At 35.0% G+C, this 26,431-nt stretch overlaps 3 protein-coding genes across 3 annotated transcripts; 1 reads left to right on the forward strand and 2 right to left on the reverse strand.

Annotated features, from left to right (window-relative positions):
* Nucleotides 1-740: 740 nt before the first annotated feature.
* zmynd10 (zinc finger, MYND-type containing 10) lies at nucleotides 741-9,693 on the reverse strand. Its single transcript, XM_022675706.2, has 12 exons — nucleotides 9,495-9,693; nucleotides 9,258-9,366; nucleotides 8,301-8,417; nucleotides 7,517-7,570; nucleotides 6,928-7,080; nucleotides 6,462-6,550; nucleotides 6,228-6,328; nucleotides 5,694-5,866; nucleotides 3,687-3,812; nucleotides 2,883-3,004; nucleotides 2,680-2,805; nucleotides 741-1,342 (listed from the first exon to the last, which is right to left on the reverse strand). Exons 1-12 carry the CDS (start codon nucleotides 9,578-9,580, stop codon nucleotides 1,243-1,245), a joined length of 1,356 nt encoding a protein of 451 aa, XP_022531427.2. The 5' UTR covers nucleotides 9,581-9,693; the 3' UTR covers nucleotides 741-1,242.
* Nucleotides 9,694-10,607: 914 nt separating this feature from the next.
* Nucleotides 10,608-16,005, reverse strand: nprl2 (NPR2 like, GATOR1 complex subunit). The gene is made up of 11 exons (XM_007253287.4): nucleotides 15,892-16,005; nucleotides 15,590-15,681; nucleotides 14,729-14,897; nucleotides 14,357-14,465; nucleotides 13,449-13,585; nucleotides 13,195-13,292; nucleotides 13,075-13,111; nucleotides 12,511-12,604; nucleotides 12,302-12,416; nucleotides 11,533-11,675; nucleotides 10,608-11,435 (listed from the first exon to the last, which is right to left on the reverse strand). The coding sequence occupies exons 1-11, from the start codon at nucleotides 15,967-15,969 to the stop codon at nucleotides 11,368-11,370; spliced, it is 1,140 nt and encodes a 379-aa protein (XP_007253349.1). The 5' UTR covers nucleotides 15,970-16,005; the 3' UTR covers nucleotides 10,608-11,367.
* A 1,647-nt stretch (nucleotides 16,006-17,652) lies between these two features.
* On the forward strand, nucleotides 17,653-26,431 carry thumpd3 (THUMP domain containing 3). The gene is made up of 10 exons (XM_007253290.4): nucleotides 17,653-17,851; nucleotides 19,220-19,447; nucleotides 19,911-19,988; nucleotides 20,405-20,827; nucleotides 21,570-21,700; nucleotides 23,558-23,627; nucleotides 23,750-23,865; nucleotides 24,136-24,243; nucleotides 24,463-24,586; nucleotides 26,095-26,431. Exons 2-10 carry the CDS (start codon nucleotides 19,256-19,258, stop codon nucleotides 26,278-26,280), a joined length of 1,428 nt encoding a protein of 475 aa, XP_007253352.1. The 5' UTR covers nucleotides 17,653-17,851; nucleotides 19,220-19,255; the 3' UTR covers nucleotides 26,281-26,431.

The raw sequence follows: 26,431 nt of genomic DNA on the forward strand, positions 1-26,431 counted from the left end.
ATCACATTGTTTTAAGACACAAAGTCATTTTGAGATAATATCTCATTGTTCTAAGATACTAATTCATTGTTTTGAGATGCCATCATATTGTTTTGAGAAAAGTCATTATTTTAAGATAATGTTGGCTAAGCCATAATTTAGAGATACCATCACATTTTTTGAGATATCCTCACATTGTTTTGAGACACCAAGTCATTATTTTGGGATAATGTCTCATTGTTCTAATATACTAATTAGTTATTTTGAGATGCCATCACATTGTTTTGAGAGTCATTTTTATTATTGTTTTAAGATGCTAAGTCAATATTATCAGATATATATCTCATTGTTTTGAAACACCCTCACATGGTCTTAAGACACGAAGTCATGAGATACCCTCAAATTGTTTTGATATACTAAGTTATTATGAGATATTATCTTATTGTTTGGAGATACCATTTCATTGTTCTGAGAAACTAAGTCATTGTTTCGAAACACTTTTTCATAGTTTTGTGATAAACCATTACTGTGAAATAGTCGAAATAATGAGACAGTATTCCAAAAATGATGTGGCACTTTAAAAGAATGCGACAGCAATTCTCCCATTAATGGGAAAATGTGTACAGGATTAAAAACATCATATATTTTAGAGTGCTAGGAATGGACTTCAATTTACTTTAAACTAATTTGTCACTGTGTAATTATATGGATCAAACAAGCCATCAAAACACACACACAGAAACTGTACAAAAACATTCAAGGTTGTTCAATTCACTGGAGATTTATTAAAGTGTTTATTAACATATGGCACCAACATATAGCTATCATATATCTTATGCATGTATTAGCCAAAAGTCAGGGTTTCAATGTTGAGAAACAAACAGTAGCCTATATTGTGTACCAGAAGTTGTACCACCCAACAAACAAAAGGGAAGTACAGGGAAATGAGAGTGAAGGATAAAGCATCTGCATTGTTCATACATATACCTTTGGTCATGGGGAAGCAGTGTGCAGAATGTTCTAACACTTATGAGAACTATAAAAGTTTTTTTTTTTTACATTTTCAGGGAAAAACATGCACATGCTCTGCTCACTTGAGCAGAGGAAAACTCCTTCTCTTCCTCAGTTCCCATTATGACCACCATAACCATAGCAACACATTCTACAAAGGTCAGTGTGATAATGGAGTTTAGTCATTTGTCTGTCTGCTCTTCTCTGTGATTCTGCATCTGAAGTCTCTGCCTCTTTCCATTTTCGGTCTGCTCAGGTCTTGATGTTCAGCTCCTTCTGTAGTTTCTCTGTGGCCTCTGCCATCAGCTGGCAGGCAAGTTTGTGCTTGGGCCAGTGCTTCACCTGACACTCTCTACAAGGAAACATATGTATTATTTAGAACAATGTAGCTGGTATCTAATCAAAGTCTGAAAGAGTTGTGGCTGTGTCTAGTGCACTTTAGTTGTCTGGTGATCTTATCTCTATCCTCAGCTTCTGTGGCATACGGTCAGTAAGAATCATTTCCCCAGAACTATAAAAAGCCAGAAAACACACTGACTCACAACAGAAACCTGTGGGGAGTTGCTGAATTTCATTAGTGAATGTTTCTGAAAGACACATACTTTTGTAGAACTCAAAACTGAATTAAAGCTGTAAATAGTGCATAATGCGAATTTTTTGGTTTCAAATATAGAACAAGTTTTCAGGAAGAAAGAACTATGTGTGTGTAGTAGGGGTGTGCTATATCGTATCAGACGCAACAATATCGCCAACATTTTTGAATATCGTTAACAATATTATACCCTGAAATATCGTGCCATATCACCCACCCCTAATTATCACACCAGGGTACTACTTTTTTGCTGTTTTTAGCAAAAAAATAATTTACACTCTTCTCGTTTCCCATTATATATCTACTAGAGACATATCATATCTCTCCAATATCATTTATTTTACGTTAATCCTGGATATATGGAGATATTTGGAGTTCATTATTAGTATCATGACATTCTGGATCATTGACTTCTGTTACAAATCTGATACAATTGTTGTATTTTTAATACCTCAGTTAGGGGTGTGTCATATCGTATTGTATGAAATAATAAAATACAAATTTCCTTTTGTTGCAGTAGTGTATTCTTTAAATAATTTTTGTAATTTAGTGTTTTGTCAAATCACCAAGAGTATCGATATGGCGAAAATACCGTGAAATATCGTGATATTATTTTAGGGCCATATCACTCACCCCTAGTGTGTAGAGCTGCATGTACATTAGAACGTCAAACTAGATCCATAATCCATAATCCACTATTTTTTGTTTTTGTAGTCGTATAATGAAAAATGCCCAAATTAAATGCAAATTTACAACCAAAAGTATTAGTGTTCATAAGATAGCATGAAACACCACTGCATGCACACTGTCAGCAACCTCACAGCTGTTCCAATAATGCCAGTGTTATCAGTAGCCATGAGGTATATAATACAAATATAAGCACTGACTTACTGATCACAAGGCTCAAAAAATGCCATTTTTGAGTCCTTGTACAAGGCCATTAACCCTCTCCGTTTCTGGGGGCACTGTAGCATGGCTAGTCCTACCATTCTGAAAGGTAGCCATGGTCTGAATTTTACATCCAAAACATCCAATTTAATACAGATTCCTTAGTTTCAGGGTTGAGATATATTTGCTGTTAGGTAAATGTAGGATACCTGTTACAGTACCACTCCCCCTGGCAGCGGGAGCAGCGTTTGATCCCCTCCGCACCACAAGTTCCGCACTTTGGCTTATCCGGTATAAGACTCTCCATCAGATCAAGATTATACATCTCAGCCAACCTGGGGAGCAGGCACACACAGCTCATCATACTGAACTAATCACACATTGCATGCACATTTCTAAATTTAAAACTCACCTGTTTGCCTGTTGTCTCAGCTCACTCTCGGATGGGTTGAACACTTTCTGCACCTGATGCTTTGCTATAGCCTTCCACTTGCCAGAATTCTCAGCAACAATTTCATTCCAAATTTCTGGAAGCTAAAACAGTATTTAGTCAGAAATGGTTTATTAATTAAATCAGTATATTTGATTTAGATTCTAATGGCGTATGATCTGCATTTATCTATTTAAAAACGTAAACCCTTTACAGTTTTCTGTATGCCTACATAATTGACCTGTAATTGGATAACAAAAAAAAACATAAACTTTACAATCTTCACCACAGAACTTTGTGGAATGGCTCAAACAAAGGAGAAAAAGGAAGGAAGAAAGGATAAAAAGTTAAGAATTAAGAATGCCCAAGCAACCCACTTATACGAGAAAGATTATGTGCAAATGGAGGTAACTTAACACAACGGTTATAGTCCAAGGGCAAGGACACTGAACACTGCTGCACATCTGAAGTGAAGAACTGGATACTACATGGATGGCAACAGAAAACAAAAACAGACAACAGAAAAATCCTAGAAAACAGAAAAATCTTAAACAGAAAACTTTTGTTTAAATGGAAAGCGAACCATATCCCAACTGTTGTGCATGGAGATGGCATTATCAGGCTGCTTTTCTGCCCTGGGTCCAAAGGCTCAATTAATTATAGACAAGATCCAAGATCTACATTTGAATTTAAGTGTAATACAGAAAATACAAAAAAACTGTAATGGGTTCACAACCTCTCTAGCAATACAGTGATAAAGAAAGTGTGTGTGTAGCAGCAGTGTACCTGCTCGAGGATGAGTTCTTTTTTTGGTGGTGCCGGGTCTGTAACAGCTAGATGACTGAGGAAACGTTGAAGATCAGAAAGATTGGGCAGCTGATCGATAACAACCTCCGTCAAAAATCCACACAGCTACAGACATGAACACAAAAGACAACAGACACAGATCAACAAATGCCCATTATGGCAAAAAATAACAATATAATTAATGTAACTTGGGTTGTACGGAAATATTGAGGTATCAAAAGGAATGTTTTGACATACAGTATAGATTGTTTATGAATGGTTCATTTCATTTTGTGTTTAAACCCAGACTGCGAGATGGTAGTGTAGAAATTTCTTCAGATCCCACTGTTCAGATTGGATAAAAAGAGAACTCAGCTTTTGTGCATATGATTGTGTTCCTTTATAATATATATTTGATTTAGAAAATCACTATATATCTGTACCATGATACTTATCACCATTTTTTTGTAACTATATAGTAGATGTGTGGATAAAGGAAAAAATAGGGAAAATATTTTAAAACAGGATAAAGAGAGGAAACTCCTCTAAAAATAAGAAACAGCAGGATGGTGCGCAGTGTTTTTCTCATCAGCATTATGGAAGATCAGATAAGGCTTCAGAAGACAATGACTTGGCAGAGAGTGAGAATGAGAAGCAGAGACCACTTCCTGAAGGATTATAACGATAAAGCAACACTACATGCTTCAAGAGCTAACTGTGGAGAATAAACAGCTTTGAGCTGGAAAAGAATGAGGCTCATTTACTTTCCTTCTTTTAGAGTGAGCTCAAAGAAAGTGTGGATTAGTGTCATAAAGATATGGATGCTGATTACCAGTTTGGGTGAAAGTATTGGGACACATGCTCATTCATTTTTTTCCCCAAAATAAGGGGTATTAAAAGAAGTTTACCCTGCTTTTGTTAGAGTCATTGTCTTTACTGTCCAGGAAATACTTTCTACTAGATTTTAAAACATTGCTGTGAGGAATGGAATGCATTCAGCGATATGAGCATTAGTAAGGTCAGGATGTTTAATGATCAACACTCCTCATCTGCGACTCCCCAAATTATCCTAAAAGTTATGGATGGAAAACCATCATTCCAGACAATTTCCAGACAGTTCTACTGCCATACATGTTTTCTGCTCTATATCTATTAGACCAGCTGTGACAACATTGGGTGGAATGTACCTATATTCAATAAAAGAATGTATTCATTAAAAGGGGACAAACATTTAGACATATAGTGCAGTTACCCTCACCACAAATATATTTAATCAAGTAAAAATGTTTTGTGCCCTTAGTTCACATCTTTATGTTTATTTAATTTGAGATTCAAGGCAAAAGTAGTAAAAGTATTGCAAGCTTATTACCAAAGATTGTGCAAGTAGTCTGCAAACAGCATGTCTAAATCATCACTCACTTATCTCAAACCACATGGAGTTGTTGCATAATCTGATTTCTGACACTAAAAGAAAACAGCTGTCAACAGGCTCAAAAACCACACAACTACGTCTAAGATTTCTTAACAACTCTACAAAATTCACAAAACGTGTAATGGGGAAAATTAACATATTCTGCATTTGGTTTAAATATTACAAGTGCACAAAAATTGATTTTAATACTAACACAAAAAAAATACAGCTTGACCATTTATTATTATTTTATACAATGTCAGAGTCTCGATATGTTACTGTTATTTACAAAATAGACAGACTTTTTACAGTTTACAGATTGTTTGTAAATGTTTAACATTAATTTAGGGTCCACCCACCCCATAATATCCGTACTTGCTTTAAATATTCTGAGGGAATGACTAAGTGTCTTTTAAAAGTTGCTCTGGATAATGGCATCTGCTAAATACATAAAGGTAAATGCAAAAAAAAACATCTCTTCAGAATTTCTCTGAACATATAATTGATTTGAACCACAAAAACTATGCAGTGCAGGAAAGCTACTGTATTGGCTCAGTATACTGGTCTAGAAGATGCTGGTCTATGTGATGCTGTACCTTTAGGAGCTGGCTTTTATTGAAGTTATTGAAGTCATATTTTCTTTGGCAGTCTGGTTTAAGCAGCAGGTTGAGCAGGGAAATCCAGACCTGGCCGTCCAGTTTGGTCATCTTTAGTTGGTCCTCAGCAGGAATATTTCTCCACTTACCCTCCTCATACTTCTCCAGTTTACCTGCAGAGGGAGACAAAACACAATCCATCAATCCATATGACAACAGCTCTGTAAGAGAGAAGCCTGTGTTCTTTAAAAAAAAAAAGTTATTTTCCTATGTACAGTAATGTTTTTGTGCAAACATTTGTAAAATTATTATTATTAAAAACCTACTTATCTGGAAAGTAAGTATTTATTTATTCCTTTATATTAGAATAAATACAAATAACAACATGTGGTAGTGGTTTTCCATCTCCAAAAAATCTGGTTTAAAGATTCAAACGTACCTATATCTTATGTTTAAGCACAGTATTGTACAAATGTTGTTACAAATTATATAATTACTCCGAAACAGACATACTGCCCTAGGTCTGTTACTAACCTCCCGATCTGCAGCTCCATGGACAGTGTTCCACAAGTTGAACCAGAAGACAAGGCAAGTTATGAGTGTTCAGCATCCTTGAGAGCACACTCAGACTCAAACTGTGTTAAAGAGAACAGTAAGCTTTAACAAACAATAAATAAACTTTACTGACCCGGATTAAACATTTTTTTATATGTTTTTTTATGTAATATTTCTATATGTCATACTTAAAGCAGAGTGTGGCCCTTTTACCTTTCTACATGATCGGAAATGTAGCGAAGCACAGACAGAGCTTTCAGAGCAATTTCAAACTCCAACATGCTATTCATGTTGCGCAGATCCTGTAACAGATGAGAAACAACATATGAAGGCAGTTTTAAAGTGGAAGCATATAGATGTATATTTACATATAGTCAGATATTACTGTAGTTCACTGTAATATCAAATATCTTTTTTCAATTATTTAGTCATTCACTGTATATATTATTCAATTTATTCATCATGAATGACATAGTTTAAGGCAAGTTTGTGTTAATTTATGTAAATTAAATATGTTTTGAGGTAAAAAAAAAAAAAAAAAGACAAAAATTATCAAAACTACATTTTTCTGATTTGTCAAGCTATTTATAAGGTTAAAACAATACAGCACTGAGACTAAGTTTAAAGGCAAACTCTGAACACATTGGACAAAACCAGACACTATGAATCCATCCTTTACCTGTATGGAGTTCATATCTGTAAGTTCTGTGTGTGAGACTTTATTGTGAGTGGGGATTTCTCCGCGGGCAGACTGTCCTGCTAGCAGAGTGAGTTTACGATGGCAGTAATCCACCAGGTCCAAAACAGCATTGTCAGCTGCCTCACAGGACTCCTGTAGCATCACAATCACAGGCCTACTTAACATGCTGTAGTTTCTAAAAAACTATGATTTAACAGTTTAAAATCAGTTCTATTATTACTATATAATAAACAGGGTTCATACACTTTTTAGCCAATATATTTCCATGACCTTTCAATGCCTTAATAGCAAACTTTCATGACCATACAATTTTTAAAGCATCAGTGCAGACAAGATAATACAACCAAAAATCAACTAAAAAAACTTTAATCAAAATCCACTGTGTAGTTTTCCAAAACTTATTCAGGCCTAAAAATTGCTTTTTTCAAATTCCACAACTTTTCCAGTTTTGCATAACCATACAAACTGTGAATAAAGTAATGTACTTCAGGCTCAGTGTGAAGAAACTAATGTAATGTCTTCAGTTTAAACTTTTTACATAAACAAATTCCTCAGCTAAAGGGCCTACCTTATGGTACATGATTGTCTCCAGCAGGTTTATGATTGTAGCCTCATGGTGAATCTGAAAAACAAAATGTGCAAATTTGATGTGAATGTGGTGAGTAACACACATTATGACACACAATGACTGATTTCCTTGACAAGGATTAGGCATAGTCATGGGCTATATTTCCCCTAAGATAGAAACATCTCTATTCAGGATACTGAGTAATTCAACACAGGTCTGTGAAACTATCTTCTTATTTCTAAAAGTTCACAAATAACTGCTCTGCCACCATTTCTTCTGAAATCAAATGTATTCAAGGTAATCTGTTTACAGGAATGAGTTAAAGGGAACTATAAGTGTGATTGGAACATAACCCCAAAACGATGGTCAGCTGGACATGATGTCATACAAAAGAGGAAGAATGTAGTCATCTCAGAGTTCAAGCCAGGGGCCAGGCAACCCTTAGGCTAACCAAAACACTGGGAAAAACTCTGGGAATACCCCAAACAGATGAGCAGATGGGTGTGACAGAGCATTACTGTGGGGTTCTGATCTATTTCAACACTACTGAGACTCATCGCAACGTAGTCAGGTGTTGCAGGACCAAAATATATAGCTCTAGCCAACACTTGTGTAGCTGCTCCAGAGTGCCTATTCTATTGGCAGTTTATGTATATCATAAAGAAATGAGTGTGAATGTGCAAGTATATTTAGTGCTACTTAGAAAATGGATACATATGTGCATATAAAATACATAAGTATTAAATAAGAACAGGATAAGAAACATTAAAGAAGGGCCACATACCACCATATAAAGTGGAAAGGTGCTCTTGGGACTGAAGTCCTGAAGCTGGCACAGAATAGGGAATACTTTGTGTTTCCAGATCTCAACAAGTATCATTCCGTGAACCAGGATGGGAATCTGAACAAAAATATAACTTTATTAACCATCAATATCTGGACAAAGCACATTTTCTATTAATCGTTTAATCAGATATAGGTCACAATAATTACATTAACAAGTTACCATACAATATACGGACGTGACCTCAATCATTTTTGCTCACAAACTAGACAAACATAATGAAACGACAGGTTTGGAGACCATGAACTGTTTGATTTGTATTCAGGAAAATATTGATTTCAAAATGAAGCTCAGGAAAGAGATCATTTTATGATTTTATTCACTATATTCTGACAGTTGTGGATTTATAGTAGCCCATTATATTAAGACACTAAATATATTTTAAGATCATTATTTTGAGTTACCAAGTTGTTATTTTGAGATACTGTCCCATTATTTTGAGATTCTTAAAATCTTTAGAAATTATTTTAAGACACTGAAGTTATTTTGAGATACCAAGTCATTGTTTTGAGATGCTGTCTCATTATTTTGAGATACTAAGTCATCATTTAGAGACACTAATAAATTATTTAGAGATACTAATTAATTATTTTGAGATACTAAATCATTATTCTGAGAAACTAATTATTGATTTTGAGACACCAATAATTATTTTGAGACACTAAGTCATTTTTTTGAGATCCTAAGTTTTTATTTTGAGACAGTTCTACAATTATAATTTTCAGTAACGTTCCTTATCAAACATTTTATGTAATGCTTGAATAGAAATTCTCAAGACTTAGGGGTGTAAGGTCAGGCAGAAAACTCATTCTTCTAAAGACTCACTGTTTGTATTGTGAGTCTAGAGAACATCAGATTATTTATAGTTATTTAACTAATTAACCCAGTTAACGTTACCTTCCCCAAAGACACAAACAGATCTTTGATGAACTCCTCTTGATTTGCACTGGCATTAAGAATAGCCTGCATGTTGAGTTTCTCAATGTATTCATGTTGCCGAAACCACCTGTTTAACAAAACACACACACACTCAGATTTACCACATAAAACATACTAACGCAGCAGGCTAACACTGTTTAAAGTGAGTCAGGCTAATGTTAGCTCGCTAAGCTAACTCTAGGTTAATTTACTCACGCAGGACTCCCGATTTCCCGCAGTGAGATCCGCTCCAGACTCTGGATAAAACACTCCGCTTCAGCATACAGAAGAACCGAATCCATCACTGCTGGATTATTCAGGCAGAATTTTGTTTTTACTTTAATTAACTACCAGTTTCAGGTAAGCAGGTGAACTTCTAGCTTCTGAACAGCAAACGGAGTGCTGTTGCTATAGTAACAAATACACAGACACGCCCCCCGCAGGCGGAGCAAAACACGAACACGTGGAGAGAGACTGAAGAGTGCCTTCCTACACATCACTGATAATGAAGTAAATTGCTATATAATTTTGAGATACTAATCAGCAAAAAAACATCTTCAAATAGCCACTTAATGTCTTAAAATAATGACTAAGTTAAAAACAAATCTGGCATTACAATTATTCATTAGTATCTCAAAATAATGACTTAGTATTTCAGTTCTAAAATTTTCTGAGATATTAAAAAATATTCTGAGATACTAATTAATTATTATAAAATAATTAATTAGTATCTCAGAATATTTTTTTTAATATCTCAGAAAATTTTAGAACTGTCTCAAAATAAAACTTAGCATCTCAAAAAAATGACTAAGTGTCTCAAAATAATGAATTAGTATCTCAGAATAATGTATTAGTGTATCAAAATAATGATTTAGTATCTCAAAATAATGAATTAGTATCTATAAATAATTTATTAGTGTCTCAAGGATCACAAAATGATGACTTAGTATCTCAAAATAATGAGACTGCATCTCAAAATAATGACCTGGTATCTCAAAATAACTTAAGTGTCTTAAAATAATTTCTTAGACCCTTTAAATAATTCTAAGAATCTCTACGAATTTTTAGTGTCTTAATATAATGACTTAGTATCTCAGATTAAAGTCTGTATATGTGCCAGATTTGTTTTTATTTTCGGTGGTGGGAATGGGCTTCCATAGTTCTTCAATTTGTTCTTTAAAAAGGAAGTGATTTGAGGAACCTTCAAGAATATATAAATATATTTTTATGTTTTTCCACAGAGGACATTTTAACACTGGAGCTCATAAATATTATGTGATATCTATTCAAGTGGTTTTGGTCAAAAACAACACAAAATTGATCCACCCATTCATATATTGATTTATTTTCCTTTATTGATAACCGAAGAAGGTGTTTATACCCCCACACTTACCAACAGGCTTTATCAAATACATTTGTCAACTATCCTCTATTATCATATGTCCATTTTATGACATTAAAGTAATTACTTTCCATATACAGAGGAGAAAGAAATAAGTTTATTCTTTATTTCCTACATTTCACATTCACATTCATTCATCTGATTAGTTACAACAAGGCAATAAGGCACAACCCTTTATCCTTCTAAGCAGCTTAGTGTAGTAGTAGTAGTAGTAGTAGTAACTCCACTACAGTGGTGGTGTTTTCTCTGTAATGGAGCTCTGCACAATACCTTTGGGACAAGCTGAACTGACACTGTTTGTGATTTAGAACTATTTGTCCAACATCCAGGCTCTAGCTTCTGACCTCACTAATGCTGTCATAGCTTAATTAAAACGAAACCCCCAAACATCTAGAGTAAAGCCTTCCAGGAAGCAAAGAGTCTGTTACTGCAGAAAAAGGGGACTCAAACTTCCTGTTAACTCCCTTGATTTCCAAAGTAAATTAAATGACCAGCTGTTCACAGACTTTTGGACATACAGTGTATATTTTATCATTGTTTGGTCAGTCAGCACCGAAATCCACGGGCTGTCTCTGTGTTCTCACACACTTCTGCTTGTATATTTCTGGCTGTAGTCCCCCTGGCTTCATTGCCTGAACTGGAGATATGCTTCTGTAAACTTGACTACACTCTTCCTCTTTCATGACATCACTTCCAGCAGATAATGATATTGGGGTCATTTTCTAAGCGTTCATCCAGTTCCTTGTAACTCATTCCTGTGAACACAGATAAGAAGACATATTTACATTTCAGCATGTCTAGATCGTACTATTTAACTGTGTTTTAGGAAGAAAAGATAATACAAGTACTTGCCAGTTTTGCAGCAGATTTCATCATAACTATGGCAACCAGTGTAAAGTTTGGGAGGGCGACTTCGTTCATCTCTAATAACTTTAACTGGATACTTCTGAAGCCGCCGAATCAGGTCCTTCATCAAACCGAACTGGATCAACTTCCTACAAGAGCAAGCACTCAATTCATAAAGAAGCATTTCTATGTGTCTAATAATAATTCAATATTTCAGGTTATATTAATATTGATTAATACACAAATCAATCAACTCTTTATGTGCACTGTACTAAAATAATACAAATTAGTAATATTATAGATAAAATATACAGTATGTATATATATATATATATATATATATATATATATATATATATATATATATATATATATATATATATATATATTATACACTTGTATATATACACTGTTTGGGTCTGCACTGGAGATCTAATAGTGTTTCGTTTTACTGTACAACCCTGTATCAGTATAATGACAATAAATTGAATTGAATTGAATTTAATATATTGTATTATTTTGTCTTATAATATTGTATTATATTGTCACACAATATCCTGTCTAAATTTGTAACTTTACATTAGGCAAAAATATATATTTTTCAAAGAAAGTCAATGTAAAAAATAGTATTTCTTTTTGCATTTCTGTTGGTCCATTCATCAAGAAATCAAGGTTTTTGCATCCACAATAACAACATACTTAATCAGTTACATGGATCTGAATATGGAAAAATACCTATAAATACTTATACCATTATTATTAGTAATTAACGTACCTCTCATCTACTCTCTGCAGCTGCTGGGAGTACCGAGAACACAGGTCTCGCACTGTAGTCCCAGGAGTCAAACCACAATACAGCTGGAACACATCCCTGAGACTGGCTCTCTGTCCTGTAGGGACAAAACATTCACACACACTTGTGTTATATTTTGTGCAAATCTTAAGTGTAGAGGTAACAGTAATAGTAAAGACGTTTTTAATTACCTGGTTTATTGACATAATGAAGGCATTCTTCTTGAATGGACTTGTCATCAATTAAGCTCTGGACTTTAGGAGTTGTGCAATAAACATTGGAGTACTATATACAAAACAACACTTAATTGTTAGCATGAATAAAGATTTGTAAACAGCAATATATTGGATTATTTGTATTAACTTTAATTATACCACAGTTAGTTCAGACCCTGCAATGTGATTGGCTGTGAGGCGTTCTATGAGTGCCTTTATGAGCCAGTAATGCACTGTAACCGGAGCTTACAAGCCATACAGCACAGCAACAAACAAAGCGGCAACTATTTTAACTCACAGAGTGTTTATAACCAAAAATGTTATACTTTCTCGTCCTCTTTAACTCAAAATCTTTCAATAAACAGCTACAATGAAACTGTGGTATTATCGCAATAATACACTCGAGGTTTGTGCTATAATGTGTAATATTGGCACTGCTGTGCTGATCTACGGCACTCATTATAGCACTCCCTCTCATGTATTATTGCTTAAATAATCAATCATATCATAATATGATCTACATGAAAGATAATATCATACCTGAAATATTGACACTAGTGTTACAACTCCATAATACCTGTAAAACACAGTGTTTAGTTACTGCTTAACAAAAGAAAAAACATCTCATTTATGCTGCCAATAAAATAGGGTGGAACTCACAGTAGGTTCTGCACAGCAATTCGGACCAGGTTGAGCTCAACATCAGCTTCAGCAGAGATCTTCTGTATGTGTCGATACCCATCAATGTAGGACAAGATCTACACAGGGCATCACATTAGAACAATGGCATTGGAAGTAATATCACAAAATACAATAATTTGATCTTTTTATCCTAAACATTTCTTAAATAAATAAATGTGAAACATGCTGTCGCCATATTTCCACATAAACACAGAGAATACCGTGGTACAGACCTGCTGGGTGGTGAGATCCCACTGGGACTTGATGAAGTGGTCTTTGTTTTGAGTGAAGACTGGCACGTCATATTCCTGAACGATCATGGGGTCTTTCCTCTGCTCAATCAGCTTCAGGTGAATTGTGTTAGACTCATCTGTGTTAAAAGACAGAAATCAGTCCAAATCAGTCCAAATGTGTGAGCCTATGTATGAATTTAGAGGTGGGCAATATGACAATATTTTTATTATATCGTGATATATGTTTTGAGCATACTTTGGATAGTGTTAGTGTTTTAGTGTATTGGCCTATAGTACATTTCATTACAAAAGCCCTATCCGGACAGGATTAGCTTCTCAGGGAGGTCTGTAAAAAATATTTCACACTTCTACTCATAAAATAAAACTCTTGAATCTGGACTACAATTTAAAAAACAGGAGGACCAGTCAGTTTTTTGGCTTTCTTGGTCACATGAAATCGCATTCAGTAGCTCCTCCATTTCCACTCGCTGTTGTGTTTACATGGATCCCCCTGACAAAACTCAGAGATTTGCATCCAGAGTTCAGCGAAAAACAGTAGGTAATTCAGCCTGTACTTTTCTCAGAGGACGTCTGAGAAAAACACATACATGGTCGTTCTAGACGAGAATAAAATCACAGAGGACCCACATAAAAAAGAAAATTACCCAAAGACCCCCTGAGAAACTAATCCCATTTGTATTTGAATAAACTGCAGTATATTTGGAATAAAAGTCATAGTACTAAGTACAGGAATGTATTTGTATAGTTGGATAGTTTTTCTGTTGAAAAACTGTATCACAAATATCTGTATCACAATCATGAAAATGTCTTTAAAAACATAGTGAAACAATATTTTAACCATTTCTGAGCATGCAAAATGTATGTGTGTGTAGAACAGACATACACACCAATAGGTAAAGTGCAGGCTCCTGTTGCATTGAGCTCCTCCAGTAATGTAGACATGATGGGCAAGAGTTTCTGCTTACTCTCTTCATTTGAAATAAAGCCGCTCTCAAGCTGTCAAACAGAAAATTATATTAGCATACTGTGTACAGAAATACATTTAATAATTGTCATTTACAGAACTGGTTCGATGAAAAAGTGCACAGTTTTTAATTTAGTCAACTGATCAATACAAATTTGTTTTTTTTTTTCTGTTTTCCACACAAAACTCTTCTGGATTACACAGACTTCTCCTATATTTAGTGCAAAATAAAAATAACTTTAAACACCAGCACTTATAACTTTGCATTTTGGCTTAAATTAAGCAAAAGCCTTACCTCCAGAGTTGTTAGGTATCCAGACAGCTTCTTGACAATGGGCTCTAGAGCACATGTCTTAGTTCTAGCGTCGCAAACAAGACCCAAGTTGAAGAGTAAGGCGTTTCTGCTGTATTTTTTATGTTCTATGCAAACTGGACATCCTATCAGCTTCTTATCCATCGCAGTCCTGTATGTGTAAATTAACAGACATGCATTAATCAAATGTTTCAAACGCATTCCCATCACAATGTTACAATAAGAGCCACTGTACTATAAAGGCCCTAAGGTGATGGCCCTAAGGTGACATATAATATAAATAAAAAATAATGTGTGGTCACTACATATTACTATGTGAAAATAAGATCCTAATGTGTGGCCACAATTTAAGATGTGAGAATGAGATCGTAATATATGGCCCCAATTTAAGCTGCCTGAACGAGATCCTAATGCGTGGCCACAGCGTATTAAGATGTGGGAATGAGATTCTAATGCATGGCCACAATTTAACGTATGCAAACGAGATTCTAATGCATGCCCATGACTTATTAAGGTGTGGGAACAAGATGCTAATGTGTGAGCACAATTTAAGGTATGGGAATAAAATCCTATTGCATTGCCACAAATTAAAGCGTGGGGACAAGACCCTAATGTGTGGCCACAATTTAAGGTGTGGGAACAAGACCCTAACGCATGGCCACAACATGTTAAGGCATAGGAACGCGATTCTAACGCATGGACACAATTATAGGAAATTAGATCCTGTGTGGCCACAACTAACCAAGGTGTGGACACTTACACGCTTTAATAACTTGTATATTTTAAGTATACAGGATGTCTACATGTTAGCAAACCATCAGAGAGCAGGTTGGCAATACATACACTGTGATGAGCTTGTTCTGCAGTTCAGGCTTGGTTATAATGTAGACTTGAACAGTGTCAAACAGTTCCCTCGAAATGTATTCCTCAGGAACCTGCAGCAGGAGATCAGGAGGACAGTCACTGTAACTCTGTACTGCAGCACATATCAATGCTGAAACTTTAAAGCACTGTTAATATTGACAGTAACAGAATCAGCTTTAGCTCCGAGGGGCTTTCTGCAGATTTCTGCTCTCTAGCCACAAAATATAAACATTTCTGAACTCGGTATTTATTACACAAACACGACAGAAGTGTCTCCTAACCTGATACGTGATCTTTGGGCCTAGAGTCGGGTGAAATTCACTAAAAAATATGCATTCAATCCGCCTGCTCGACCCCATGATCGAATAGTGTGAAGCTCGCCTCAAAAGTAATGTTTTTGTTTTTCAGCACACTCGCTCATCTATTTTTCAAAATAAAAGTTTAAGTAAATTTGTATGCATTTGTTTGTATTGTGTGTAATCAAACTTTGAAATTGAAAAATATGTGAACTATTATTCTATAAATATTCGACCGAAAACAAATAATGTTCCACTGGAAATGTAAAACTGTAAAAATGCTTTGCACATTTCAAAATACAAAATATATCATCTAAATTATTTTCAGAATTTATTACATATTAAACACATTTAATGTGGCTCATGGCTCATTTCTATTTCTATTTGTTTACGTGTTTATTTTTTAACCAATATTAATATATTAAATCCCAGTGTTGGACAAACTGCACAAATTCTGTCTTTGTCCTTGGTACACATAAACCAAAATTATTTTAATGTAATGTATTTTAATATATATATATATATTTATTTATTTATGTAATCAAATAAATTAAATATGGTCAAGAAAGTAGAGGAGTAAAAAGTGAAATTATATTTTAAAATCCAAATTGTGTTTAAATGTTTAAATAAGATAAAAAAAAATTGGATAAAAAGATATTTAAAAGAAAGATACTTAAGGGAGGAAACATACCGGCCCTTTTTTTTTTTTTACTATGTGGCATGAACACGTTCTTGTCGGACGTGTTTTCCATGCTGATACAATCAGTAGTCTTATCAACATTCTCAGCGAAAGGGATGGGTTGTATTGTGTGAAGTTGGCTTTTCCTACACGTTAACATCTGAGATGCACGCGAGATAGAAAAAGGTTGTGCCTCTAGATGCTCTACTAGTTTTTCCACAAATAAATTACTTTAATTCATTTTAATATTGCATGCTTTAGCTAACTGTTTTGCCCTTAAAATATGCCTTCTGCCTACAAATCACATAGCACAAAAAATATTGCGAGAAATGTCCAGAAGAAATGTTTTATTTAAATAAATTGAAACCTGAATTTCTTATAGAAAGTTAATTATAAGGTTAAATATTTGTATGGTGCTTATCTGTTGCAAGTAGGAGAGATTTTAAATAAATAATTTAGGATGAGTTAGCTAAGCTAGCTAAATATCACACGGATGTTGAATGAAATGTCTTCTAAAATTATAATGTATGTAAAATTATGTAATTAGAAAAAAGCATAAAATCTTAAACCGTGTACTCTCCTCAACAGCACTGTTTTTTTTGTCACAGTTGGACTTTTATTATGTATTGGAGACGCACGTGGTCACTCACGTCGCTTTCTGTTGCCGGGTGTTCTGTCAACTTGTGCTCTCCATCGATATGTGCTTTTTCCGGCACTGCGCATGCGCTGACCCACATTTTTAAAAAGGTTTTCGTGTGTTTTTCAGGACAATTTTGTGTTTTCCTTGCGGATAATAGCTAGTTAAACATGCTGAGACCACTGTGATTATTTGCATGAGTGTTGCAAAAGTGTAAATGACTATTATTAATAATACTACAATTATAATAATATTTAATAATACAAGAATATAACCTTACTTCTAACTAATACTTACCCTGATACAGTGATTTAGGCTATTTAAATATTCAACTTAAGGTATATTTTTAATTCTAATTGATCTTATAATGCTTTTTATAAATATATATATTTTATCTTAATATTACAGCAACACAAGGGTAGCACGGTTTCACAGGGTAGCACAACTCGACAGAACACCGGTTTAGGCTGAGGAAGTTTGAAAGAAGGCTCTGATTAAAAGCTGTAACACACAGTTGTAAATGTGTTAGCTTGTGTTTAGTTTATTGCGAATATTCGGTTGTTGTTTTTTTTTTGTTTTTTTTAGATCAAGGCGTCCATTAAAGAGATCAGCTGAAGTAGCTCCTGAATGTAAGCTGGATAAATAACATAACGCTAGTATTTCTAATCGCTAAGATAGCAATCAAGCGAACCGCACGAGCTTCTGATCATAATGTGCTTTTTTGACTTCTGTGTGTGAGAAATGCGTTTAACACGAATATCAGAATAACGTTAGGCTGCATTATGGTGAAAAATAATTTAATACCTTTACTTGACATGCTTATAACCTGTTTATCATTGTAAGAATAGCAAACGAGGTGTAAACGTGCTCTGTCACTCGTAGCTAGTTAGCTAACCCTGCATTATGGGGAAGTTCCCCAAACAGGAATTAAGCCTAGCCTTGGACTAAACAGCATTCTGAATTGAGATTTTCCATTTAATGTAAACTATAGTCTACGACTAGGCCTAACCCCCTTCCCTATATTAATCTGCAGTGCTGCATAATACTGTTCTATTGTAATCTTTTAATATTATTTCTCTGTAACTAATAATGTTTGGAGCCCCATAAAGTATCAAACTAAACTGAATTTCCTTAGCAATTTATAATATTGTATAATGCTTTACAGTATAAATTATGGCTGGAAGGTAAAGCAAATTAATCTGATAAAACGAATTAAAAATTTTAAAGCAATGTTTTAATGCAGTTTTAAAATGAGATAATATAGATTGTATATCCTTACATATAGAAGCTGCCAGAGTGATTCTTAGTAGATAGAACATTGCTTCTGTCAAAAAGCAAGAAAAAAAGTTTTATGTGTCAGTGATTTACATATTTTACAATTTATTTATATTTACTTATTTTATATTTTTACTGAAATACAAGAAGGTTATGTTTGTGCTGTGTTCAGTATAAAAGCTGCATGTAAGGCTGAAGGGAGCTGTTTACTATTCTTAATTTTATTTTTAATTAAGTGTAAAGAAAAAAATAGTTTGCACATCACTTTAAACAAGAGCTTTTATGAAACAACCAAAAATCTAAATCAATCAATTAAGAATTAAAGTTTGAGTATTAAATCAGGATTGTGGATTGTTAAAATGTACCGACTATTTATTAGATTGAGGAAACTGTTTATGTAGCTAAATATTTTTCTTTATCTTTATATCTTGATATTTTATGGGCTATATAAAAGGGCTGGATAACATAGTATATTGCTTAATTTCTGTTGATATGTTATGAACAGTATTGATATAAAAGCCCCCTCCTGTAATAAATATCTATGCCTACAAACTACTAGCCAAATCATGTAATATATACATCGATGTGCAATTGCTTTCCAGCCATACATGATATTATGATCCCTGTAAAGCTGTCCTGCAGTAACTGTGTAATTTTAGATAGACTATATCTCTTTTTCATGAGCGATCTCCCATCCTCTTTTACTCTTTAATGTTCTGTAGGTTTGTGTCGAGAATCAGTTCTGATCACACAGAAAAATGAATGAAGGCAGTGCAGCAGTAGTGGAGGATGTGCCACAGCCCTTCACCGTTACCGTCGGAGCTACAGTTCCCACAGGGTTCGAGCCCACAGCCGCAGAGGAGGTGCAGGAAAAGATAGGAGCAGTTGCCAGAGTTAGCAAAGACCGAGGGAGGATATATTTTGAAATTTCAACGGATAACCTCATTAAGGTCAGTTCTTCACGTGATAAAGGTTGTTGAAATCAGGAGAACTGATTTGTGTTTTGCTTCAGGTCTGGACTTTTGTTGGTTAAAAAAGACCTACAGACGTTTTACACACAGATAACCTCTAACTTTTATACAGACATTGACTGATATACAATTGTCATTATTCAGTTACTGGTCTGTATTTGATTTAATTGACCAATAATAAAACAGTGAGGTTGTTTTTTTTTATTCAGAGTAACTTCAAGCGTGTGTTTGTGCACAAATATGCAGTTCTATCTATGGTAGAAGTAAAGTCTAGAATAAACCATAAACTACAATATTTTTATTCCATTAATATACACCCTGTTCAATGTATAAACCTTTTTATTATATTTATTAACAAATTTTATGCACCATAATAATTTGTGTTGTTGATCAAATTATGACTTATAATTGAATTTTAAATATGCCCTGTTTGTCATTTTAGGTTCATCATCTGAAGTCTGTAGACAATCTATTTGTTGTGGTTGAATATTATGACAATTATCAATTCAAAGAAACAAAGGTGAGTGAAAACTCAATGTATATTAAATATATTATAAAGTATTGAGTTTGACAGGATTGTACAGGAACTTTCAGCTAATACATTTTGCCAGAATTTATTGCAGTATAAATAATAAAATAATAGAACAATAATGCAATTTCTTCCTTTTAGAGAGCAATAAAGCTTTAGGTAATACAAATATTTTAACATTGTAATATATTGTAATATAACAGATGTTTCACATATTTTAAATACATGTCGAATAAAATTAACAAAATAAAACACACATTTTGTTCAGCCATAGCTTAAACGTATATGTGTCACACAAATTTGATGGTGATAGTATATGTATTACCAGTGAAACACTGTAAATGTGATGTTGTAAAATGTCAGCTGCTGCTCTTTATGCTCCCCTGACTAAATACTTTTCCCGACAGGAAGAAGCATTATTAGACCTGCAGCAGCTTGCGTCTGTATTGCCCTGGACCAATGCTTTGGAAGTTTGGAAATTGAACAACTCTCTGAAGAAAAAGAGAAGTCGGAGGAGAGGAGCTGCCACCTCTAAAACAAAGCCAAGTGGTGACTCAGCAGAACCTGAGAAGCCCCAAGCTGGGTCTGATGCTCCACAGGAAAAACAGGGAGAGGGAGAAGCTTCTCAGGAGCAAGAGACAAGCCCTCCAGCAGAGCAAGACTCTGAGAGCCAAGAGCAGAATGAGAATAAGCCCCTGAAGTTCCGTGTGACATGTAACCGAGCTGGAGACAAGCACAGTTTCACCTCTAATGAAGCAGCCCGAGACTTTGGAGGCGCTGTGCAGGAGTTTTTTCAGTGGAAAGCAGACATGACCAAATTTGATGTGGAAGTAAGTCTGAAAATAATTGCACAACCAGGAATCAAGTGTTGTTGTTTTTCCAGACAACAAAGAAGGCATTTCAGACTGTAACTAATGCTAAAAAGTGAATATCTTATAGTAGTCCTCCACAGTAATATATAATATAGTACTGATGTAAACACTTCTCATTAGGGATGCACCAAATATTTAAAAAAATATTATTGTTACAGTGTAACTCTAATGTTAAGATTGTTTTCAACAGCAGCAGTACTTTACTGTGTTCTAAGATGCAAAATGGAGCAGAAAATCAGGGCCGAGTGAAGACTGAGCTCACACAGGGACTTCAGTCTGTCATCAAGTAATCCAGTAATCCAGCTCAAAAAAACAGTTAGCCTTGTGCTTTAGCCCAGCCGAGGCTGCTGTGTCTGTTAGCATCATCTTAGCTTTAGGCCTGCAGCATTAAATATTTGTTTTAATCTGTCTGTTAGCAATTGTGGCTAATCCACTCCAATCAATGGAAGCCAGCTGCGTTTGCATCCCTCATTTCAAGTTAAAAGCCCTCTGCAGGCCACTTTGAAAGCTATTTCATGCATACAATGGTAAAAAAGTGGCAAAATGAATGTAAAAAAACTGTATCAAGTATTTGGCCTTTTTATTTGGTTTTCATTTTGGCGCATCACTCATTGATATTGATCTATTTGGTTTTTGCTTCTATTTCTTAACCACATGTTGATGTATTTCAGTTAGTTGTTGTTTCTCTGTTGTTCATTAGGTGCTGTTAAATATCCACAACAATGAGGTGGTGATTGGCATTGCCCTTACAGAGGAGAGCCTGCATAGAAGAAACATTACTCACTTCGGCCCCACCACTCTACGCTCCACCCTGGCTTATGGCATGCTTAGGTTTGTCCACTAGCACAATTTTTTGTGGGGGTTGGAGGGATGGTGTGTCACTCTGATTTTTTTATTATTATTATTTTATCAGTCTGTAAAAATTGAGAGGTCATTTTGAGGGAGCGTTTATCAACAATTTTTTTTATTATTGAGATTTTTTGCTAAAATATCTATTCCTGAAATGTAGTGTTACTGGTATACATGTGTGTGTTTTTTAATTATTTTATTAGTTAATCAAAGTAAAACACAGTTTTAAACTTTTGTTTTATAATACACGATTACTCTGTATTTTATTTAGTGCTTTTTTTAGATCAAAGCATAAAAAAATATAATCATCACTGTGACCTGTGCAAAAGTTTGAACATCCCACAACGTTAAGACTTAGTAACATTATATTTGGCAGACGTTAAAGCTTAAAAACACTGTTCAGTTCTTGTAGTTTCTATATTTGACCTCTAGTTCTGAGGTTTTGCTGTAAGATCTTTTGGAAAAGTTATTATAAAATCTTTAGTTTGTGCATTTCAAGGAAATTTGTGGTGGGTTTAAGGTATTTTGGATTGCCATTCTGCTATAGAAGCCATTTTTGTCTGGTATTTTATGGAATTAATTTAGTTTCATTTTTCTTAGCATACTGATTCCTTTGCTTTGCTGCCAAATATTTTACAGACTATCAGGCGCACCATATTAGAAGACGCAACATCAATGAACATCTATTTTCTGGGCTTTTTTCAATATTCGGCATACCGAATTTTAAGGCGCATTTTAAGCAACAATAGTAAGAAACATAGGTCTTGCACAGTAATCTATACAGATTTTTCTCCTGAAAAATGTTTATTTGGGTGAGTTAAATGCTTCTGTTTATTTACAGTAAGCATAGATTTTGAATATTTTTAACAGCATGGTTAGCAGCAGTTTGGATAGCAGCAGCACTAGTACAAGCCGCCTGACAGGGCTACACTGAGGAACCCTGAGTGTTCCGGTAAGCCAGGGCGCTATCAGCTAGCAGTTCATTTTAAAGCTCACCTTCCGTCGTTTTTTCTTTCATTTTAAAATGTCTAGTTGTGGTCTCTAGTATGAATGAATGACATGTGAACCGTTTTTGTAAAAAAAAAGTGCTCAGGTGTCTCTGTATAGCTCTTTTTTAATGGACTGTTTTAGGGGTGTGTCCAAAATGACCGGATTCCAGCTTTGCTCATGAATATTCATACATGCAAACAGCATGCAAATATCTCTCCTCTGATTGGCTAGGAGCACTGCGACGCCCCTCCGCCGCTCTGCCGCTCACTGCCTCCCACCTCCTAACTGATGAGCGGTGATGTTGCGTCGCTTCAGCTCCGCCTCTGGGAGTTTCTCGAGCCAAGGTGGGCTGGTCTGTGAGTTTCTGCCTACGTAGGCAGAAAGATAATTCAAAATTCACCCGTTTTTCGGAGGGGGGGAGGGGGGATTTCTTTGCTTAGCTCCTGCAGACAATGGGGGCTGCAAAACAGTTTAATGTGCAGGTGTACACATTCAACTCGGAGAGACCTACTGTATTCCACAAAAAACAAGAAAAATCGGATTTTCGCGGAAGGTGAGCTTTAAGTAGCTGGTTTTAACATGGTAAACATGCAAACTACAGTCTAGTATACTCACCTCTGAAGAAATAGCTTGGTGCTGGAGAAACTTCACTGTAACACCTTTATAACGCTGTACTTCAGCGTAGTGGCTTTACTGCTCCCTACAATCTAACTGATAAAATTCATACATAAGGTGCACTGTCGATTTTTGGGAAAATTAAAGGATTTTAAGTGCACCTTATAGTGTGAAGTATATGGTTATAGTTCTATTTTGACCTCGTACATTAACAATCTCTTCATTTTATTGTAGACTTTGCAAGCCACAGACATCAGATGTGATTATAGACCCCATGTGTGGAACTGGAGCCATACCTTTAGAGGTAAGGATAACCTCTAAGGAAGTTTAACTGAACTGTGTTATGTTGTTTGAATGTGTGTGAATTTTATTGTATTTATTTAAAAAAAAAAAAAACTTTGGATTAAATCAAATGTATTTTATCAGGGAGTTATAGAGTGGTCAGATTCATTCTTCCTTTCGGGAGACAATCATGACATGGCAGTCAGTCGGACAGTTAATAACATCAACCATATTGTGAAGCGAAGACAAGATGGAGGCAGGTGGGCTTAAGGAGAATTTCATCCTATTTTTTTTTCTTTTGTTTCAGAGGAGCTGTACATTTTTAGATTATTTCACATAATAGAAATGAATGTACCTTTGAATGTACCTTAATAAAATCTTAATACCTCAACTGATCTGTAGTTGAAGATGAACCATACTCATAATGATAGTTTAATAGATAATAATAGATTAACTGGTTGATAAACATAACAAACATTGTTTCTTTAAAATCAGAACATACCTACAGTGTTTCTCATGTCTTCATTCAGCACCTCTCCAGGCTTGCCTATAGACACTGCACAGTGGGACTTGTGCCATCTACCCATGAGAACAAGCTCTGTAGACATCATCACCACTGACATGCCATTTGGAAAGAGGTACACAAGCTCTATTGAATTACTGACGCCATAATTGGCATTTTTGTGGATACTATTTCCATTCATCTTCTGTTCAAAGAGAACTTACATATCTCAGGTTCTCTGTTACATCAACTGGAATGCACTCTCGGCTCTCCCACATACGATGGCAGTGTGACACATATTTTGTTGGTAATTAAATATATTTAAAATATTTACATGCGTGTCTTATCCTGAAAGAATGGGTTCCAGAAAGAAGAATTGGGATCTGTACCCTTCTTGTCTCCGGGAAATGGCGAGGGTCTGCAGGCCGGGGACTGGAAGGGCTGTACTGTTAACTCAGGACAAAAAATGTTTTCAGAAGGTAAGACCTGTTTCACACGGGGGTGTCCAGTTGTATTCACACAGGACCGGTGTGGTGGCTGTTTTTCATTCCATACAAGCTGTAACACACCTGACCCTGCTTGTTTAATGTGGGTCTTTCAGTCTTCAAAAAGATGTAATGGAATAAAAGCCGGCGCCCACACTGGGTTGATTGTGGATAAGATTGTGTAGATTGGATACTCTTTATTTGACATGATTATGGGTGGACTGTGATATTTCCACTGTAGACAATAATCAGATATGGGAACTGTGTTTTGTTCCCTGAATTTCTTTTGATCATAGTTTTCATTTTTTGATACAGTTAATGTATATTAAGCCTGTCACAATATATACAGCTCTGGAAAAAATAAAAGAGACTATTTAAAAATGGTGACTTTCTTTGATTTTACCAAATTGAAGACCTCTGGAATGTAATCAAGAGGAAGATGGATGAACACAAGCCATTAAACCAAGCTGAACTGCTTGAATTTTTGCACCATGAGTGGCACAAAGTTATCCAAAAGCAGTGTGTAAGACTGGTGGAGGAGAACATGCCAAGCATGCATGAAAACTGTGATTAAAAAAACAGGGTTATTACACCAAATATTGATTTCTGAACTCGTACAACTTGAAGTCTGAAAGCTCTGTATCTTTTTTGTTATTTCAGCCATTTCAAATTTTCTGCTAATAAATGCTCTAAATGAATATTATTGTTTGGAGTTTAGGAGAAATGTTGTCTGTAGTTTATAGAATAAAACAACAATGTTCATTTTACTCAAACATATACCTATAAATATTTAAATCAGAGAAACTGATTCAGAAACTGAAGTAGTCTCTTAATTTTTTGCAGAGCTGTGTATATATATGTACAACACCGAATAACAGGTGAATTAAGATTAAGAAGTGTTTTTAAAACATAAATAAATAAATTAACTAAGCAGTATTTACAAAACATCATACCTGTCGCAAACTATTATTAATTTAAATGTCACTGTTCTTTAAATTTATGTTAATGCATTATTAGATTACAATACTATCAATATAGCAGTGGCATAAAAGGACAATAATATAGTTTATCACAATTATTTATCAGCGATATGTTATCCACAAAAAAGCAACACATTTTAGGCTGGTTTAAGAAACTATTTAAAATAGTGTTAAAATATTGTACATTAGTGTTTTTATAGTTATAAGGTTATCATTAAATAGTACGCTATTTATGTCGGAAATCTAAGTCAGATAACTAATAATAATAACAACTAAATAAGCCATTTAGCTGAGTCATTTGTGCAGGTCTTGGCAGAGTAACAGGGACTCAGATTGCACATGAGTGGAATCTTAGAACTAGAACAAGAACAAGGTAGCCATTGTGATGAGAGTGTGAGAACTTCTGGTTAAAGGTAATATTGCAGGAACTATGAGTAATTTGCTTGTAACTAGGGAGGCAAAATGTGTGCAATTATGGTAAATCCATTTTATACTCACTCTCTGTGTATATTTGTGGTGCAGGCCCTTTTTCGGATGGGCGGGCTGTGGAAGAAATCGCACACTGTTTGGGTGAACGTGGGCGGGTTGCATGCTGGAGTCTTCGTGCTTCGACGCACAGGGGCGATATTTGGTTCCACTCCAGAGGATGAGCGGGAGCCCCGTAAGCCTGCTGAGTCACAAGAGGAAGACGTGCAGGAGAAGGTTTAAGAATGCCATTGGAAAAAGCTTCCAGCTGTTGAAAATATATGCAAACATGTTCAATAAATATGTGGGCTAGCACCGCCCTGTCAGCTGTTCTGTCTGTCAGAAGTCAATGAGGTATCTGAATAAAGTATTAGTAATTTATGAAAAGTTTAAA

Source organism: Astyanax mexicanus, chromosome 5 (genome assembly GCF_023375975.1).
Source record: "Astyanax mexicanus isolate ESR-SI-001 chromosome 5, AstMex3_surface, whole genome shotgun sequence".
In the NCBI taxonomy this organism is placed as follows: Eukaryota; Metazoa; Chordata; class Actinopteri; order Characiformes; family Acestrorhamphidae; genus Astyanax; species Astyanax mexicanus.